Below are 21,300 nucleotides of genomic sequence, written 5' to 3'. Positions count from 1 at the left end.
TTTGTAGCTCTGGCATTATATTGCAGTAGATTTGTTAAGGTCTATAAATTGTTTACTGCATTCACGCTAATTACAACCAATATAATTAATTATAAAGTAGATTCAAATTTGTTTTAATCGGAGTACTGTTTCAAATGGTAGTAATGTGTTAATACATATTTTATTTCATAATCGTTGTTTTTATAGCCTGTATACATATGTATGAATTTGAATAAAGCACGTCATATAAATGTGAAATATGTAGTGTAGGAGTGCGACTTCCGTGATATTAATGACACAAATTTATTATGTATATAATTTATGCACGAAACAATTTAGTTATGGAATTTTATGTTGAAAAAGGATCAAATTCTGGAGTGTGACCCATTTATTAGGGAAATGTCTCTGTAACTTTTAATACTCTATTTGTTTAATAGAAAATATTCTTTTGATAAGTTGAAAAACAAGACTTTAAAATTTACTACATTTTTATATCAGATTTATTATATACAAAAATTCACAATTTGGAGCATTTAGTACTCCCAACACTGAACAATTGGTTCCTAGGCACCTCTACTCTCCAAAGATGAGCTCTTAATTTTAATAGGTCCTTCTGATCTCAGTTTTCTATTTTTTCTTCAGTTCCACATTATAACATCCATGTGTCTTCAACACTTAATCAACATTTTCTATTTACATTTCTTTTACGGTCTGGAGGATTCCCCAATTTACTATGTCACAGAATTTTTTTTACAACTTGATAATTTCTATGAAAAACAACCATCACCTGTATAATTTATCAACATCAAATAAAAATTCCAACAAGATTAAACAGAACTGAAGAAGAGATTAGTTCTTCACGTCAGCCTTGACTATATCCAAATTTGAAGAAATTATAGCACCTGTTACAGTTTAATACCAAAATATTAAAATATAATATAAAAATTTAATGTAATCATGAAGCAAAAACATAAAATACTTTCTGTGGTACTCAGTACTTATAATGTCAAATTATCTACAGTACACAGTCATTATATGAAGACACATTTGATTACAAAAGGATTTTAAAAATTTATTTTTGAAAAATTTAAATAAACATTTATAATATTATAACATTTATTCATTGTATTGCAAATTAAAAAAAAAATCTGGCAAAAATTCGTTAGTTTAAAATAAAATTATTTCGCATGAAAAATGTCAATTGGTAAATATAAATCTCTACAAACAAAATTGCAAAAAAATCAAATTATAAAATTATAAACAACGTAGTTCAGTTTGAAGGGCGCATCCACTAAAATTTTATTTCAATTCGCAGCAACAATTTTCAATTCACCCTCCAAAATTAGTACTGTGGTTAAGTTGTTGAATGAAATATTAAATTTGGTGAATGCGCTGATAATACAAAAAAAAATAATTAATTACCATTTTTTATTATATCCTCAATAACAAGTATAATGAAATTTATGCATAAATTTAAAAATGTTAAATGTACTAAAAGTAGACTAAAAAAATTATATTATTGTATTTATGGCAATAATTTGAAACATGTGAATTTTGGTGAATGCGCCATCAATTGGATCTAACTCGTCGAGTCCTTAAACTTTTAAATTATTATTATTTCAAGCATATTAATATATAAAAATTTTATTTAATCTACACAGTAAAATAAGTAAATTTTAATAATTAATTAACACACCTTGATTATCCCTAAACACATCTTTATGTAACGAGACTAATTGGAATTCAAAGGACAAGCAAAATTTTAATAAAACCGGCGCAAGCAATTTGTTGTATATTTCCAAAGCGGCTTAATTACTAGGAAAAAGTGCCAGGAAAATTAATTTTATATCGTTAATGAACTTTATTGTGCCAGGTATTCACGAAATGTATTACAGAAGATTTCGTTTAATTGTGAAGAAGGTCCATAATTAACGAAAGGTATTAATATTGACAATCGGCTCGTTAAGTTCATTTTGTGTTTATCGACTGTTTAATTTCGTTTAAATCGGTACAAACTCATTATCTTACACAAAAACAAATAACATTTCGATAAATGAATTGCCAATAATTTGAAAGGGAAAGTTATAATTGGAACCGTATTATTTCCGCTTAATTCAACCACTTAATTAAGCTCAATAAAATTTTTGTTTAATTATTAAATTATTTTTATAAGTCAGTCAACAGAAATTCATTGAACGCTTTTAAATATTCAATTAATTTGAGCCCGTTTAAAATGTCTTTTTTGTCATGTCAAGACTGGAAATATATTTGTTGATTCAGTTAGAATCTTTTCATGTATAAATTAGCTTTTTTCATGACGTAAAATTGCAAATGCACTAATTGCAATTAATTAAATATCCCACTGTAATATTAAATCAGTACCCAAGCCTTAAATCTACAGTTAAAACTTGTTCAATCAACACAGAATGACACGAAACGTGTTTAAAATGTGATTGGAAAAAGTTAATTAACGAGATGAACTACTACACATTAAAGGAAGTTGAAGGATTATGTTATCCGAATGAAGTTTGACAGTAACAGGTTCATTTGTTCACGCCACAGACGACTTGACGTAAGAGCGGCGTTCGGGTAGCGGAAAATCGCGCACCTCCACCTCCAAATGCCACCCATTATTTCCCGATCCCTTATTTCCCGCCTAATTTTATTTGCTGGATGTTTTATCCTTAAAGTGCTTCCATTGGAGTTTAGTCAGGTTTAGCGGCTGTTGTTTTCTAATAAACAAAATTTATTGCCCCGCTAACATGTATAAAATATTACTTACACACGAGTGGGTTCTTTTAACATTTTTATCGGACGTCCATTTTTGAATATTGAGTAAAATAATTTGTTGTTTTAGGGTATCTGGGTCAATAAATGTTTGTGTTACACTGGTTTACGAGTTTCAAATTTTAAAATATTTCACTTTAGTGTAATTTGAGTGCCTTGAAAACAAGAATCATATTTTTTCTTTTGGATTATCAACATATATTTCACATCTATTAAAACTACGAGCAACAATTTTATGCATGTTTATATGTTTTTTTTTATTATTTAAATATATTACGGGGTGTACAAGATGATGACAAAATGTAAATACAATTCAATTGAAATAACAATTAATATACAATCAAATTATTTATGGATAGTATTTGTATTTACTTAAATTTCAATGTACTTGATTTTTAACATTATTTTAATTGTTTGCATCATTGCCATCATTAATTTCAACAATACTTAGACTTTTTGTTCTTTCAATTATTTCATTTTGTTCTAAAAAAGATACAATAGGTTTATGGTAACGAAAGTAAGAAATGAAAATGTTTGATTCAAATTTATCTAAGTATCGCATAAATACGGAATCGATTGTTGTTTTATGTTTTGTAGTACTGAGTTTTCGATCATTGGACATATTTAAATAAATTTTTCACTAAATCCATTCAACTTCACTTTATACACAGCATTATACATCAACTGTATAGGAACAGAGATACTGCTAAGCATGTCGGTGACGCGAACGCATGAGATTCCACCCATCCAAAAAGTGTATAAGGTGCACATCACACTGCGCGTGCGCCAGTCATGAGCATGTCAATGACGCGAACCCATAATATTTCCCTACCAAGAAGTATATATATATTAGACTGTTTAAAAAAATCGACGAATTTTTTTCTCTTATTTATATCGAAAATCTTGTTGAAAATGGTAAATAATATAAACAATAAATTTTTAGGTTAAAAATCTATTTATTTAAATAAAATGTTTAATTTTAAGCAGTAAAATAACATTTATTTAATAAAATTTTTAGTTTTCAGCAGGTAACTTATAATCTGTAAAAAATATCAAAATCTTTTTCAAAGATGAATTATATTAAATTAAATTCTCTACAAAAAATGTTATATAAAATTTTCCCATAAAGTTGATGGTTGCGTCAGAAAATGAGAAAAATATCAAAATTTTAAATCAATCCAACATAAATGTTAAATAACTTTTGAAAAAATGAATATATCAAAAAACTGTAAGAGACATTTTTTTTAGAGCGTTAAATTTTCTATAAAAATCTATTTTGATCATTTTGAAATATTATCTCTAACGAGAGTTAGAGAGAAAGTTTAGTACGTCCTTCTCAGTAAAGAACTGGAATTTAAATATTTTAATGTTCGCTTTCGATTCGGCAAATGTTCCCGTAAAAAATTTCTTTAGAAGCTGTTGAAATCAACAAATTTTTTTGAGATGATTTGTTAAATTATTTTTTAGATAATCCAATACCTAGATCTAACCCAAGTACAACTGTAAATATACTAAATGACAAAGAACCAAGAAGGGAGTGTTCAAATTTATTATTCTTTTAGCAAAACATAGATGTTATAGCAAGGAGTAAAATTTGATAATGTTTGGTACAGGAGATCCAAAGTTTCAGCAATATAAGTTATCTGTAGGAAACTAAAAATTTTATTAAATAAATATTATTTTACTGCTTAGTGTTAAACATTTTATTTAAATAAATAGATTTTTACTAAAAAATTGATTGTTTATTATAATCAAAGTAGTATATATCGTTACACTAACAGACGTTTACTACAATTTGGCAATTTTTTTCTGTTTTCACTTATAACTAGCAATAAGTGATTCACGAAAAATTAGGAGCAGTTACAACACTTTTCAGCAGGTAACTTATGTTCTGTAAAAAATATCAAAAACTTTTTCAGAGATAAATTATAGGAAATTGAATTCTCTATAAAAAATGTCATATAAAATTTTTCCATAAAGTTGATGGTTGCGTCAGAAAATGAGAAAAATATCAAAATTTTAAATCAATCCAATTTTAATGTTAAATAACTTTTGAAAAAATGAATATATGAAAAAACTGTAAAAGACGTTTTTTGTAGAGCGTTAAATTTTCTATAAAAATCTATTTTGATCATTTTGAAATATTATCTCTAACGAGAGTTAAAAAATTTCAAATTCCAAGAGAACACCGTTCCTGAGTTATTTAAACGGGAAATTAAAATTTACGATGTGGCACCTCTTAATATTAATATTAAGAGCTGTAACATTCACAGTATTTTTTTTTACCATTTCCAACAAGATTTTCGATATAAATAAGAAAAAAAAAAAAAATTTGTCGATTTTTTTGAAACATTCTAATATATATATATATATATATATATATATATATTTATCAGATCCATTACTTTTCGACGAAATTGAACGCGTTGGTAACAGAAAAGGATTGGGCGCCGATTGTTTCCTTGAAAGTACATCAGAAATAAAGATTATCCTGAAAATTTCAAATATTTCTATATAGAGATTCCTTTCAGACCGGATTCTCCTCTATGAACCCTCCACTTTCGAAACAATAACAGTAATTAACAAAAGAAGGACGAGCATGTCGGTGACGCGAGCCCATAAGATTTTTCCCTACCAAAAAGTACCCAACGCGGCTAAATAATATCTCAAATATTAAATATATAGTGGCACAAAATTTGGCCTCTGTCACTTTTCGGCATCTTTTAGTCGTAGAATCTCTGCACATTTGGACTAGTAATAAGTAAATAAATATTCCATACTTTTTTCCACTACTGTATATAAAAACTTTGTTTTTTTAATTGATATTAAATCTTCTAAAATGGTTAGACACATTGGATTAACTTTAAATTTAATTTACTTTTCAGGAATGCTCCGTTTTCCTATTTGAAAAACGCCAAGCCGAAAAACTCCACAAACCGAAACGAAAGGAAACGGTGACAGAAATTTTGCGTGCTTCAGTCCGTCAGTTGGAGCGATTCAGGCACCCGAAAATTTTGCACGTGCTCCACCCCATTGAAGAATGCTCGGAAACTCTGGCGTTCGCCTCCGAAGCGGTTTACTCGTCGTTGGCCAACATACTGGCCTTTCATCAAGAGGCCCACTCCAACCACGGCGGCATCAACCCGATGCAGGCCCAACAGCCCACGCCTAAGCCCATGTTCGCCAGAGAGTACAATTTCTTGGATATAGAATACAAATATGGGATATTACAGGTAAGATTTGTTTACGTGACTCATTTCGCCGCAGATTTGTCCACGTCCTTTATCGCAATACACGACACACAACGCGGCGGATTAATATAGACGCGGGTAACATTAAAGGTAAAGGCGGTCCATTAACGGTTTCTGGTCGAATGCAAAACCGCCCTCGCATCAGTCAGCCAGGATTATTTTCGTATTAAAAAAGGTGAGCCGCTTGACGTCCATTGCGGGGGTGGCACTAGTACGCTGAATAATAATCGATTGAAAATATTAAACTGTTTACAAACATAGAATTAACAAGAGTATTAGTTGAGGCTTTACAACGATTTTGCCATATTTATAAAATATAATTGAAACATTTCTGGGAAAAATATGGTTAGGGAATGATAAAAATAGATTTAGCTATAAAGTAGATACTAATAAACACCAACATTTCTTCATATATTTATCATTATTGTCTTTTTTAAACACAAATATATTCATTATCGCTTTTCAATTGCCTTGATAACAGTGTATGTCAAAATATTCATATTATTGTCAGTTATGCTGTATGTTTCATAAAAAACAATACATCAATATAATTATTTATTAGTGGGTTTAGTTAGGTGTTTATTAATATTTGAAAAATATTCAAGGGTCAAAAGTAGAGCAACTTTAAAATAAAACAACATTATGTACATTTAGCCTTCTTTTAGTTCGTATCTAGTAGCATATCCATTATTTTTAATAATTTCCAAACACCTTTTCTTCATTGATTTTAGTAGCTTTTCAATATAATCGTTCGAAATTTCTTTCGAGTGATTTTGAACTTCTTCGTAGAGTTCTTTCATATTTGACAGTCTTTTTGCAGGGATTTTCCGACCAATTTCTTCTCAAAGGTTTTCCATTGGATTAAGGTCCGGGTTTTGTGCTGGCCAAGGCATGACACGTACTCTTTGAGAAGTGAACCATTCCTTCACTAACTTAGACGTATGTTTCGGATTGCTGTCGTTCTGGAAGGTTCACCTTAAACTGATGTTACCTTCGTCAAATGGAAGCATATGATTCTAGAGAATGTCACGATAAACAAAACGGTCCATTATCCCATCTAACTTAACCAGTGGGCCCATGCCAAACCCAGAAAAACATACCAAACCATATCGTCTTCTCCACCATGCTTCACAGTGGGTTTAGTGTACTTGGTATTATACTTTTCATTAATTGGTCTTCTCAACTATGAAACACCATCAGATTAGAATAATTGGAGCCGACTTTCATCAGAAAACAAAATTGTTTTCCATTGCTCACCAGTCCAGTTCACATATTCTCTTGCAAATAATAGTTTCGTTGCTCTATAATTTGCAGAAATGAAGGGCTTCTTTGTTGGTTATCTACCATAGAGACCAGCTCTTTTTAGTCTTCGTTTTATGGTACTCACCAACATACTGAGTTAGTTTATTTTTTGATTTATGTGGGATACACTGATAAAAGTGTCGTGAACAACAAGCGTTTTTGTTTTCTTGACCACAGCTTTGTTAGTCTTGCGTTTTCTACCTCTTTTGGCAACTCCTTCCAGCATATTCCTTCTGTTAAAATTGGAAATCGTCCTTGAAATGATTTGTTTAAATTTAAATCTACTCTAATTTTACTCTGTTTTTCACCATTTTAGTACTTTTCTACAATTTGTTGTTTAATTTGTATCGTTAAATAGACACTTCTGGGCATTTTTAGCTTTAAGGAACGATGTCGGGCACAGAAATAAAATATAAAATCAATTGTATTGAATATAGGGTTTGGTTGCTTTACTTATGAACTCTGTCCGAAATAAAATGTTGTATAAAAACTACGTTTACCAAAGGTTGAAACATGGTTAATACGTATTACTAAGTTAGTCTATGGAATATTCTGATGACAATGAAATTTTGAAATGTATGTAATTAGTTTTCGTAAAACTGTAATTTAATTTTTCACAAATAATTCATATTTGTTCTTTGGAATAATGAATTTATTTTAAATTAAAAATTTTAGAAAAAGGTTTTTTGAATGATGTATTTAATATATAGATGAATAAAAAGTAAAACATACCAGACAGAAGCTTTTACAATACTGAAAAGATCTAAACAAAATTAAAATTCTCAAATGAATGTAGTTGCAGAACAACAGAAAATTGTAAAGAGCTCTTTAAATAATTTATCATAATTCTATATTGCTTTATGACACTCCCGAATTATTAATTAAGCAGATCTCACTCTTTGTAGTTTCCGTTTGAATAATGTCTGCTTCATTATTCCTCATTTCATTACTGCTTTATTGTCCTTTGTTTTATAATTTTTTGATTTTTTTCTGTTTGACGTTTACATTACCCTTTTTGTCATTCTGTAGTATTCAGTGTACTTTTTCAACCATTAAAAAATATATAATTTTTATTAAATTAAATAATAATATAAATGAAATTATGAATTTAAATATTTACAGAACACATTGGGTTGAATTACAATTATAATTATTATTTTTTTAAGTACACCCAAATAAATTTGATTATTCCGCTCGTATAAATTGTTTGAGCCACGTTAACGGACACCCTTCAAATGTGTACACTCCCGTCTATAGTATTTACCTCAATTACTGAGACACTGAACGACACATCTTGGGACTAAAACGGGACGAGCCAGTGCATACAAATTTTCCAGTCGAGTACCTAGGGCCAAATCCGACCTCGCAATCGGATATTTCACTCACGTCCGTCTCCTCGAAATTTCCACCGCTGTGTCCATCCTAAACCGATTCGATTTGTGCTCTGGAAAAAAGATGCAAAACATCTTAAAACGCTGACTATTACGTTACAAGCGCTCCCCAATTGATTATGCAGCAATTTATTTATCGCCCACGTCATCAGACTTATATATACACCGGTATATCTGTTCAAACTCAACTCGCTCATTCTTCACAGCGATAAACGTTCAGGTCGCGTAGGTTAATAATAAATAATGCATGCGATCAATTTGATCCAGCCAGCATGGAGTTCGTTGATCCTCGAACGCCCACCTACATGCATCGCACTCATAAAACTGCTCCTCAAGGACCGTGACTCCAAAGCGAAGCGTCGCGACGCCGTTCCCTCACCTGGGACGTTTTTGTTCGTGCATCTTGCATGAGGGACTGTCTTCTTCCTACCTGCCAGACACCTTAATTTCCCCCGGTGTTCGGCTAACTTTGTCGAATTTTAATTTTGCGTTACTCCGATAATTAAATTTGTTAAATGTATACTCAGTGATAAAGAAATTGCAACACCAAAAGGAGGGTGTTCAAATTTTGGTACAACACGGATGTTATAGCAAAGAGTAAATGATGAAATAAAATATCAAAAATTTTAGATTATTTATACATATAAATAAAATTGGAGTGGCTGTTTGTAATTTTAAATAAATTTGTTAATTATGTGCTTGTCTATCGATGTTATCTAAACACTTCCCAACAGGTCTTGACATTAATTCAATGAGGTGGTCTATTTCCTCTTGAGGTATAGTATGCCAAGCTACTTCATACTTCATGACTTAGAACCTCCAAAGTCTGTGGGGGCTGATTCACATGGGTGTCTCCAAAATAGTTGGCAGTTGTAGAGACTGTACTGTACAAGATCATGACAAAATATAAATACAATTCAATTGAAATAACAATTAATATACAATCATATTATTTATAGATACTATTTGTATTTCCTTAAATTTTAATGTACTTGATTTTTAACATTATTTTAATTGTTTGCATCATTGCCATCATTAATTTCAACAATACTTAAATTTTTATACTTTCAATTATATATTTTTGTTCTAAAAAAGATACAACAGGCATGTGGTAACTAAAGTAAGAAATGAAAATATTTGATTCAAATTTATCTAAATATCACGTAAAAGTGGCATCGATTGTCGTTTTATGTTGTACTGAGTTTTTGATTATTGGACATCTTTAAATAAATTTTTCACTAAATCCATTCAGTTTCACTTATAAGATATACACAGCACTATACGTCAACTGTATAGCAACAGATATACTGGTATAAGCATGTCGGTGACGCGAACGTACGAGATTTCACCCATCCAAAAAGTGTCTAAGGCGCACAGCACACTGCGCGTGCGCCAGTCATGAGCATGTCAATGATGCGAACGCATAATATTTCCCTACCAAAGAGTGCCCAACGCAGCTAAAGAAGTTTTCACTTCTAAAAATATATTAAATCTATTACTATTTGTTAGGAAAGGCTAATTTTCAGTTTATACACTTTTATTGACGGTATAAAAAAGTATGTTTTACTTATGCTTAATAAACATCCCTCCTTCGATTGTAATTGCAACCAAAATATGTACAACCGGTTACTTGATTTCAATACTGATTTTAAACGATTATTTGGGAAATTTACCTTCTAAACTTATCCCCACGATAAATATATATATATATATATATATATTTATTTAATTTATATATATATATATATATATATATATATATATAAATAAATTGAGAGCGTTGGTATCAGATGGTAAGAGAATTGGACACTGATTTTTTCCTTGAAAGTACATCAGAAATAAAGATGATTCTGAAAATTTCAAATATTTCTATTTAGAGATTCCCTTCAGGCGGCATTCTCGTCTATGAACCCTCCACTTTCAATACAGTAATAGATATTAGCGTCAAACTCATTTCCGGCTTAGCTGGAGGCTTTTAATGAAACCACTGCATTAGTAAAATTTTACCTAATTTCAAAATGCTCTCAAATCTACATCTGTAACTCACCCCCTAGTTCCGGGATTTTATTCTTAAGGTCTAGTTTTCGGGTACCTCTTGAAACGCCGGCAGACACATAGTTTGTTGGTCTAGTAACCGAGGTTACCAGCCAAATCAACAACTTTTTTCTTTTGTGTGAATTTATTGACAAAAGAAGGACGAGCATGTCGGTGACGCGAATCCAAAAGATTTTCCCTTACCAAAGAGTGCACAACGCGTCCAAAGAGTTTTTACTTCAAAAAGTTTGAACTAACCCTGATAATATGAGCTACACCATTATATTGCTAAAACTTTGGATCTCCTGTACCAAACATTATCAAATTTTACTCCTTGCTATAACATCTATGTTTTGCTAAAATAATATTAAATTTGAACACCCCTTTCTTGGTTCTTTGTCATTTAGTATATTTACAGTTGTACTTGGGTTAGATCTAGGTATTGGATTATCTAAAAAATAATTTAATAAATCATCTCAAAAAAATTTGTTGATTTCCACAAGTTGTAAAGAAGTTTTTTACGGGAACATTTGTCGAATCGAAAGCGAACATTTAAATATTTAAATTCCAGTTCTTTACTGAGAAGGACGTCCTAAACTTTCCTTTGGGAATTTCCAGGTTTTTATATTTGCGGCATCTTCTACTGGGGAATTATCGAGGTATTGAAATGGATCGTTTATATCTTGTCTGTTTTTAGTAGGGAAAATTAACATAAATAAACTGGATTTTAAACAAAAAATAATTTCCTTACTTAGTCTCATATTTTCCATAGACAACGCTTTAAGAATAGTTTTAATTTTAAAACGTTTTAATTAATTATTGACTTTTAAACAGATAAAGATAAATCTCACTTAATTAAAATCATCAGTTTATGTTTTATAATGTTTGTAACTGAAGGTTTAATTATTAACACAATAGTAATTTAATTAACTGTAAGGGAAATTAGTTTAATATATTAATTAAAGGTTTTAATTTAATTCATTCGTATATTTAGGACGATCTCGTTGATGTAACAGCAAACTGAATAAATGTCAAAATAGGAATTATGACATAATTTTCAGTCCCAGCGAGCAATAAAGTAATGTCTTTTCCGGGAGCCGAAGTTTTATTTGCAGCATACTTGACAACGTCCCACACCAACTACCAGTCAATTTATAAACCCATGAATTTTTCAAGATTTTAAATATAAAATACAAGATCAATACAACATAAAATTCGTTTCAAATAAATTCAAATAACATGAAATACATTTAATATTAACCAACACTCGTGGCAAAAGGATTACACATAAAACGTACGACTAAATCACATTAATCAAGTTAAACTTTTGAAAGTGCAGAACGCGTTACGAAGTGTAGCAATAAAGTGGCGACGAGTGATGTTCATACGCTTAACCATTCTAATCGGATTCGTTTGTTTTCCAGATAACGGAGGCTCTATCCTTCCTGCACTATTCGGGACACGTGCTGCACAGAAACGTGTGTCCTGCCAGTATTTTGGTCACAAAGAAAGGAACGTGGAAACTGGCCGGATTGGAATTCACTGGTATGTATTCTGTGCATAAAGTTTTGCTCTATAATTTAATAGTGCTTAATGGACGCCACTTAATATTTTTGAATAAATGAAAGGAAATTAAAGAATTGCAATAATTATTAATTGAAAACTTTAAATTAATACATAAAAATGGAAAGATAAAATTAAGATTTATTCTCTATAAAGATTCTGAAGAAATTTTAAGTATATACATACAGTGGTGGAAAAAAGTATGTAATATTTTTAGAAAATAGATTATTATCCTTTGGGATTTCTCATATCTGTCGCAATGGTGTTAAATAAATTCGTTAGTTTGTGTTTACCGTCTGGACTAGTATTACTACTTATTCGTCTTTTGTTTAGGTCTCTTTATCGAAACGTTTTTTGACTTGGAAAAAATATTATTTTATTTGTGGTCAGTTGTACTTAAATTTTTAGGGTGTTCTTTTGAAAATTTTGTGTAATATTCTCACTCAAAGTGTTGAAAATCGACGCAAACGAAGACGTTCACGAAAAACCACACTCAAGAGAGACAAAATTATAAAAAGACTTTCACTCAAAGCTCCTTCAGCAAAACAAGACAAATCATGGAGGAAATTTCAACATAATTTAATCTAGATGCTAGTAGCAAAACAGTGAGAAATCATGGCCGAGTTAAAGTTAAAAAACCAATACTGTCAAAGAAAAACTCTGCGTCCTGTCTGACAGTTGCAAAATTCCACTTATCATGGACTCAGGAAGAATGGAACACTGTCCTTTGGAGTGACGAAAGTAAATTTAATTTGTTTGGGTCGGAGAACACTTGTGGGACACTTGATGCTTTTCTTGATCCAAAGTTGGAGCTTTGATTCAAGTGGAGGGTAAAATGGATCGTTTTCAACGTGTATTGACAGGGATGCCATTTCGTTGGATATTTTCCAGACCAAATATTTATTAAAAAAGAAAAAACCTGTAAATGTAATGGTCATTGTGATTAATAGACCGATCTTTCAATACATTAGTTTTATTCAGATTTGTAAAATATTGGGGAAAACATTAATTAACATTTGTAATAAGTAAATAAATATCATTACTTTTTCCCACCACTGTACGTAAGTACATAATAAAACATGATGATTATCATGATAATAAAAAAATAAAAAAAATCAGCAGTAAAGTTATAATATAATTGTTAACTAGTGTAAAATTTGGTCATCAAACTGTTAACGAACGTACAACTCTGTGAAACTAGGATAATAGAACTTTGTAACAGATGCTATAAAATTATTCATTACAAACTCTATTATGAAAGTTTCGCAATTAATAAATACATTTTGAAATTTTGCAGTAATGTAACATTGCTCGTATCTATATATTTTTTAATATTATAGGAATGACGGATTGAAAACGAATTGAACTTTTTTTTTTAATTTTGTTTTTACTAATTTAAAAAATAATCAATTCTTGTATCATAAACAAAGAAAGACAAAATAATTTATTTATTTATTTAGTTACCTTCAATTTGAGGTAGATTATTTAATTTATATATAGTAGATATAAATTAAAATTTTGTTTTACAATTTTCATATTTTTGAATAAATTATTTTGACTTTTGATAGCCTGTCTAAGAAAAAGTCGAACATAAAATAAATATAAAAAAGTCAAAAGAGTCCTTCTTCCTCCATAAGATGAATAATAGATTGAAAATATTCTAGAAATAATTTCATGGCAGTAAATTTATGTACCCCACATTTTCGTATACATTATTTTGACTTTTGACAGCTTAGCCAAAGGTGACACAGTATTGATTTCTATCTAAGAAAAAATCAAACATAAAATAAGTACAAAAAGTGAAAAGACTAATAAAATAAAAGGATTACCTTCTCCTTCACACTCCATGAGATGAAAATATTATAGTATGACAGTAAATGTATTTATCCCAAGTTAATGTGAATTAATAATAAAAAAGTTTGTCTTTCGAACGTTTTCCACCTTGTCCAGTTTTACTTTTACTGCACTTCGTCATAAAGTTTCGGGACTAATTAAGTTTTATGCTTTGCATTTGATACATAAAACTGGTACTAAATTTCGTCTTACTTCTACTTTCTCTTACATTTTACAAGAGTTATTACTGACATAATTATTATTAAGTAACCTAAATTCGATGTGGAGTAAAAACTGTAAATAATACTGTTCTACAAAAATTAGAGAAGATATTTTTGATTTTGTTCAAGTTTAAATATGATGCTTTGTCAACATTTTAAATAGTAATATGCAAATAGAAGAACATATATTAATTATATTAATTTTTATTAATATATTTTTGTAATTATATGTTTTATAATTTTTTAAATAAATCGTCTCGTTCCATATTATCACAAAGTAATAAATATTTTATGTATAATTATAATATTAATAAAAGCTATTTAGTTATGAGATTAGTTTCTTTAACCAAAATAGGAATTAAAATAAATTAATGTATGTGCTGTATTTAATTATTTTTTAATTAAATAATCATCAATTATAATTTAATTATATTAGTAGGTTTTAAACTTATTTGTGCATTTACCTCCCCTCCCCCAAAAAACAACTAACCTAAATTTGACGTAGTTGCAAATTCTCAAATTACCATAATTGATTTCAACTGAACTATTAATTGAATTAAATCAAGTCGACTGTGACGTTAAATAAGTAAAGTTTCCAATGTAATTATTGGTTTGTTCCAGTAAAATACTGGCCAAATGAAGCAGGGATGTTTTAGGGCTTAGTTTGATATATAATTTAATTATATTTACATATGCGTATTAATTAGTAACTTTGGCTAATGTAGATTTTGTGTTACAGAGAGGGTAAATGATGTGGATGGAATCGAACCAGTTCAGTGCCAACCGTGGACATCACGACTTTCTAAAATGGCACAACCAAACTTGGATTACACAGGTAAATACATTTTGATTACTATTAATTAATAAATCAAATTGACATACTGTAGTGGCTAAATATAATAAAATTTGTCAACAGTCAACAATAAGATGCTATAATTATGGCTACTACTGTATTTTGAATAAAAAATTATATAATTTATATCTCACGTGTGGCTTTAAATTTTACTGAACTGAATATATATTATAAAAGGAAGAAATGAAGTAGATTTACAATACATTATAATATCAACTGTTTTAAAAACATCCATAACTGTAAAAATTAATATAATTTTCTACACACACTTAATGTTTGAATTTATTTGTTCCACAAGACGATTTTAATGTGCCGTAAAGCTCTGAGAATTTTTCCTTCCGGTAAATACGTTAACGCGATAATCGGCCATTTATGACATTCATACTAAAATTTATGTGCATACGATACCGCACAGTTTAACGCAATGTCAATATTTTCCTTCGCATGTCAACCAACAAACGGTTGCTACACACCACACAACAATAAGCCATTATCAGCTTTATGTGCTGCGGTCTTCTTGTCAAATACACTACGCCAAATTTCCACATAAAATACCGCACATTTAATGGAACCTCCACTAATAGATACCGCACAATTATAAACGGTTAATGTAATTTTCCTTCATTAAAAATAAATTAATTCATTTAAGTACGCCTTCAGAGATGTGACAGCTTATAAATTGTTTTTGAAACAGCAAAATAAATCTTATAAACATATGTCTAAAATATAATTTGTGTGAGCTTCTTATAGAATATATCCAGAAATAGCAAAATGCATTTACGTCAAGTTGATGCATTGGGAAAAGGTTCAGATTCCTACACCGGTCTCGGAAATTTACATTCAGTATTGAACCGATGACTTATCGCATTGTTGGTGAGCTTCCTCCACAGATAAGACGAACACGAGACATGGGCAAGGATGTTCCTGACACAATTTGCAACTAGATAACGTCAGCCTCACACCAAAATAGAAGACGTGACTATTGGTCTCGTATGGAACGTGGCAAATGTATTCAGTTAACCGTTTCAATTCAAAACCATTTACTCCTATTCCCCGTGATTACTTTTGTGTGTTTTTTTTTTTGATTAAGTAATTAAGATTGACTGGATGAGATTGTGATTTTATGAGAAGGCAGTTTAATGTCGGGTCGGTGAGCCCGATGATCTAGGCGTGAAAGGCTTCAAAAGCGAGAGGATTTCTTAAATTAAACACTCGCAGCTTGTTAGGGGGCTTGTTAGATCTTTGTTTGCAGACATCAAAGAAATGGCCAATATTTCTTGAAAAGCTTTCATCAGGACCTTGATTTTATGGGATGTATTCTTTGATTTTGTCACTTTATTTCGTTTAATTAGATTAACTCGTGTTTATTTCAATTAAGCAGCTTTAAATTTTTTGTTTTCAGCCCCAGAAACACAGACGCAGTCGGTGTGCAGCATCTTGAGCGACATGTTTTCGTTGGGAATGGTAATCTGTGCAATCTTCAACCACGGTAAACCGCTCATTCAGGCCGCCAATTCCAGTTCCGCCTATCTGAAACAACTAGAGCTGGTGAGTAGCAGTGCTCATTAAGTACATTAATATTAAGTTATATCTCCTATTATGTATCATATTCAGACAGTAAACTGAGTAATGTGTTACATATTTAAACACACATCCGAAACTTTATATATTTTATACATTCTACCAATTAATTGATAAATTCACTGACAAACTTCACGTGTGTGTCAGGAGCAAACTTTTACACACAAGAAAAATAAAAACCACAACCATTTGCTTTACTTCATTATCTCAGTTCACATTATTAACAATAAACGGTTTCGAAACATGTGACAGGACAAAAACGGGAACATTTATTGTTGTTATTGTGTCGGAAAATTGTACATATCTAGGGGTAATAATGGGGGCAACAATATTATTGTCTGCAAGGTAATTTAATGGGCCAGTAGGCAATATAATTGCAATTACGGCTAGACTGGCTGTGTAATTCACCTCCTAAGAGGGTAAACCGTCACATGTCCCGTACTTGGGAGAAAATAAATTTTAATAGGGTGCCATTCCACCAAATGAATTGGACAGTTGTGGAAAAAAATGAAGCATTTTTTATGAGAAAACTAAAAAATGTATTTTTATTTGGTTATAAGATAAACAAGCTACACAATTAAAATATTAAGATAAAATAGATTAATTCATTTATATCGTTTAAACGCTTAAATAAATAAAATTATATAATTAGTTAATTATTTATAGAAGATTTTTTTTAAAATTATGTAATATAAAATCCATTTATTGACTTATTTTTCTTTAAAATACTTTTTCTATTAAAAAAACTTTTTTACATAATACTTTTGAATATAAAAAAATTTATTATTTTACTAACAGTGTTCAAACTAATTAAGTCTACAGATTTTAATTTCCCATAATTGTTTAGAAAACCTCGCCCCTAAAAGACAAAACACAATTAGTCATGCGGTGTTGAGTTATGTGAGGTAAAGCGACAGATAGTAAATTATTCCAGACTTGTACCGTTTCAAGTTTATCTTGACCAAAAAGTGAGCAAAGTTCCTCTCTTATTGAGTTAGAAAGTTTTGACTGGGAGAAGCTATTTGTCGCCCCTGATTTATATTGGCCTATTCAGGAAGTTGGCCCGGTCCCTTTTCGTTTTGACTTCTTAGTGGCAGCCGTTTTGTCACTGATATGAGGGTTAAGTTATGAGTCATTATGGGTAATTTGTTCTGGTACTAGCTCTGAGTGATGCCACCATTTAAATTCCCATTAACTTTATTAATTTAATTTGAACGATAAATTACATTTTGTTGTTCTTCTTTTACTTTTAATATTAAAATAAAACATAATGGAGAAAGTACAATAATATGTATAAATGGTTCTAGGGCGTTCATATTTTGCCATTACATTCAGAAATCACAATGCAAGTTCTAATTACTGTCCGGCGACATTATTAAAGTTTATTTAAGTTTGGTGACATGTGGGAAGGGAAACAATTTATCCTGGTCGCATTCAGGTGGGCAAGCACAACTAATGTAAACCCTGGAATCTGTGAGACAACACGCTTTTTTCCTACGAATAAATAAACCGAGTTCTTTAGAAAAGCTGATAATTTATTGCTGTCAGGTTTAGTTGTTTAACCAGCCAGAAAAAGGGCAAATGCACATATTTTAAACTATAATACAATGAAGTATTAAGGTCATTAAGTCTGGTAAAAATGGTAAATCTTTACCTATTTATGTTCTGACTTAACTGACTTTAGTAATTAATTCTTAGATCAGATTATTTCCTTTTTATACTGATTAGTGTTACTTTCTTTTTCTTAATGTAGTAATTAATATTCAAGGAGTATAAGGTGTTCTATAATTGGTGGTTCAAATTAGGAAACTTATAGAAAACCAATGATGAAGAATGTTTAAATAAAAATTTTTCTTGAAGAAAATGTAGAGTTTCAAATTTACATTTAAAGAAATATTATTTTTCCATATTTCTGTTATATATGGTATAATCGTATTTGAATTTGGTATGTCTTATTTTAAAATGTATACCTATAATTCAGTTTTATTGGAAAAAAATTTAAAGTTGGTAGTTATAGAGACTGCTGATAGAAGTGAAAACTTTTAGTATTAAAATACAATATATAGTACTTTTGTACTCAACTATTTCATTTTGTTCTAAAAAAGATACAATAGGGTTGTGGTAACATAAGTAAGAAATGAAAATATTTGATTCAAATTTATCTAAGTATCGCTAAGTTTTCGATCATTGGACATATTTAAATAAATTTTTCACTAAATCCATTCAATTTTACTTATAAGATATACACAACTATATTGTTATAGATATACTGCTATAAGCATGTCGGTGACGCGAACGCACGAGATTTAACCCATCCAAAAAGTGTCTGCGCATACTGCGCGTGCGCCAGTCATGAGCATGTCAGTGACGCGAACGCATAATATTTCCCTACCAAAAAGTGCATAACGTGGCTAAAGAGGTTTCACTTCAAAATATTATTAAGATTTTCTGCATTATTGAACATGTTGTACCTGCTCTCAAATTTTGAATATTCTTGTATATATTGTGTACTAATACCACCTTTATTTGTCGCCTTTGTATAACAATTTTTGATCAGTGTTGGGATCTAGACACATTTTAATTGTACTCCTCATATTTTGTTAATTAATAGTGTCATTGTTTGATAGTCGTTTTAAATTTACGTCGTGCTATTCTTCACGACCCAACAATTTCTTCAGAGACTCGAAATCCTCTTCTACTTTGTCAGAAACTAAACCTTTTTACATCACAAGCCTTGAATAAGCAATTCGATCATAAAGAAGGTCTTACACAAAGTCATTTGTTAAATTAATAGACGGTCATTGTACTTAAATTCTCATCTACCAAGATAATCATCATCAAATTATCAAAATGAAAGATTTAACTCATAATAGGTTCATCCATTTTAGTCTTAATGTGCTCTAGTTAATTTTGTCTACTTCAACTACTTGGCAATGTCAGATAAAGAATTTTTTCACAATTCATAATTGGTTTTGTGGTTATTAAAACACAAAGTTTTCGGAAGGCAGTCTCTAGAGTGCTTTATTATTTCTCTACGCAATATTGGTGCTCCAAATTGGAAATCTTGTTTGAGTATAATTTATATTCTCTTTGGGATATTTTGCAGCAACTACGAATGAAAAAGTGTGTGATATTTTTTACAAAACAAGTGTATAATTGCTAAATAATTAAGCAAATTGAATAAAAGAGCATATGTTATAATAAGAAATTTTATTTTTGATTATTTTTGAATGTAACCATAACAAAATGAACAATTTATATGATAATTTCATTAACTAACGCAATTCTGCGTTTAAGTGCAGCCCCCTTTACATAACAAAACTAATTTATTAGCATACCCACCCAAACAATTTGATTACTGAAACTCCTTTCGAAACAACGATGTTCAACGATAATAACGAAAGTAAAGTGAAAAAACCATGCCAGACTACAACGAAAACTATGGGAACGTAGATATTATTGCTTTATGTTTCGGGCTTGATTTCGTATTCAGGACAGGCAAATTGGTGGCTTACATTTTGTCTCCCCGTTGTAAGTGAGAGAATGAAACGGCAACAACGAGGATTTTCCTCTCCGACACTCCGAATTGAATGAATTGTTTGCTACGTGCATTTTAATTTTGAATTATTTCTGAGCTCTGATTCACTGAACTCGAACGTGGTCGAGAGAATATTTTAAAGCGTCTTTCAGTGAAATTGAATTTTTCCCTTGGAAGTTCCACGCAATTCTTTTATGTTGTGAAATTAACGATAACAGTGCACTATCATTAATATTGTTTGACAACTAATTAATTCTTCGTGTATATGCAAAGTTACAGTGCATATCCATTACGTCTGGAAATTTATAATTGATGGGGATGTTGAATGAAACGGGTTTTGGTTTCAGTTAGAGGACCAAGTTCATAACATGAAGCCAAGGTTACCGTTGCCACTTCAGGATGCTACAGTCCGACTTTTGAGCAAGGACACTAGACAACGACCGACCGCACAATTACTCACCCTCATTAAGTATTTCAGGTAAGTAATTATTTAAGTAACTATTTAAAAGCCTGGATGGAAATCTTTGTGGTAAATACCACAAATGAGTAAGTTTTATTCATTTAACATATTTAAAATTCATACTGACAATGAGATAATTTTATTATCACCATTTTAGTTATTTTTTCTTTTAATACTTCGTTACTTATTGAATTCTAATTAAATATAAAAATTAATTAAAAACTTTAATCGGAAAACCTTTGAGGCTTTTTAAGTAAACCACAATTTCCCAGTCGATTTAGTTCCCAATAAAAAGAAATTTAAAGCGGACTTATATCAAAGAGGTAATTACGGTAGTTGTCCGTTAGCTACCTCGCATTTGACGTCGAATACCCCTTGGTAATTTGAACTCGATGTGATCTATGAAGCATCCAATTACTTCCCGAATGCCAAGTTCTGATATTGATAAGATAAAAATATGTTTATAGACAAACATGGCGAACTTACATCTGTAAATAGAAATATATT

General features: G+C 30.3%; 1 protein-coding gene across 2 annotated transcripts in view; it reads left to right on the top strand.

Moving 5' to 3' along the window:
- The window catches only part of LOC109603943 (SCY1-like protein 2), a 77,497-nt gene that overhangs the window by 11,795 nt on the left and 44,402 nt on the right, over window positions 1-21,300 (top strand). For both annotated transcript variants that reach the window (XM_049963976.1, XM_049963975.1), the window contains exons 2-6: window positions 5,652-5,999; window positions 12,169-12,289; window positions 15,101-15,196; window positions 16,617-16,762; window positions 20,681-20,811. In XM_049963976.1, the coding sequence (XP_049819933.1) occupies window positions 5,652-5,999; window positions 12,169-12,289; window positions 15,101-15,196; window positions 16,617-16,762; window positions 20,681-20,811 (842 nt within the window). The remainder of the gene's footprint in view (window positions 1-5,651; window positions 6,000-12,168; window positions 12,290-15,100; window positions 15,197-16,616; window positions 16,763-20,680; window positions 20,812-21,300) is intronic.

This window comes from Aethina tumida, chromosome 2 (assembly GCF_024364675.1).
Source record: "Aethina tumida isolate Nest 87 chromosome 2, icAetTumi1.1, whole genome shotgun sequence".
NCBI lineage: Eukaryota > Metazoa > Arthropoda > Insecta > Coleoptera > Nitidulidae > Aethina > Aethina tumida.
The sequence above is the reverse complement of the archived record's forward strand: the minus strand, read 5'-3'. Positions and strand labels throughout refer to the sequence as shown.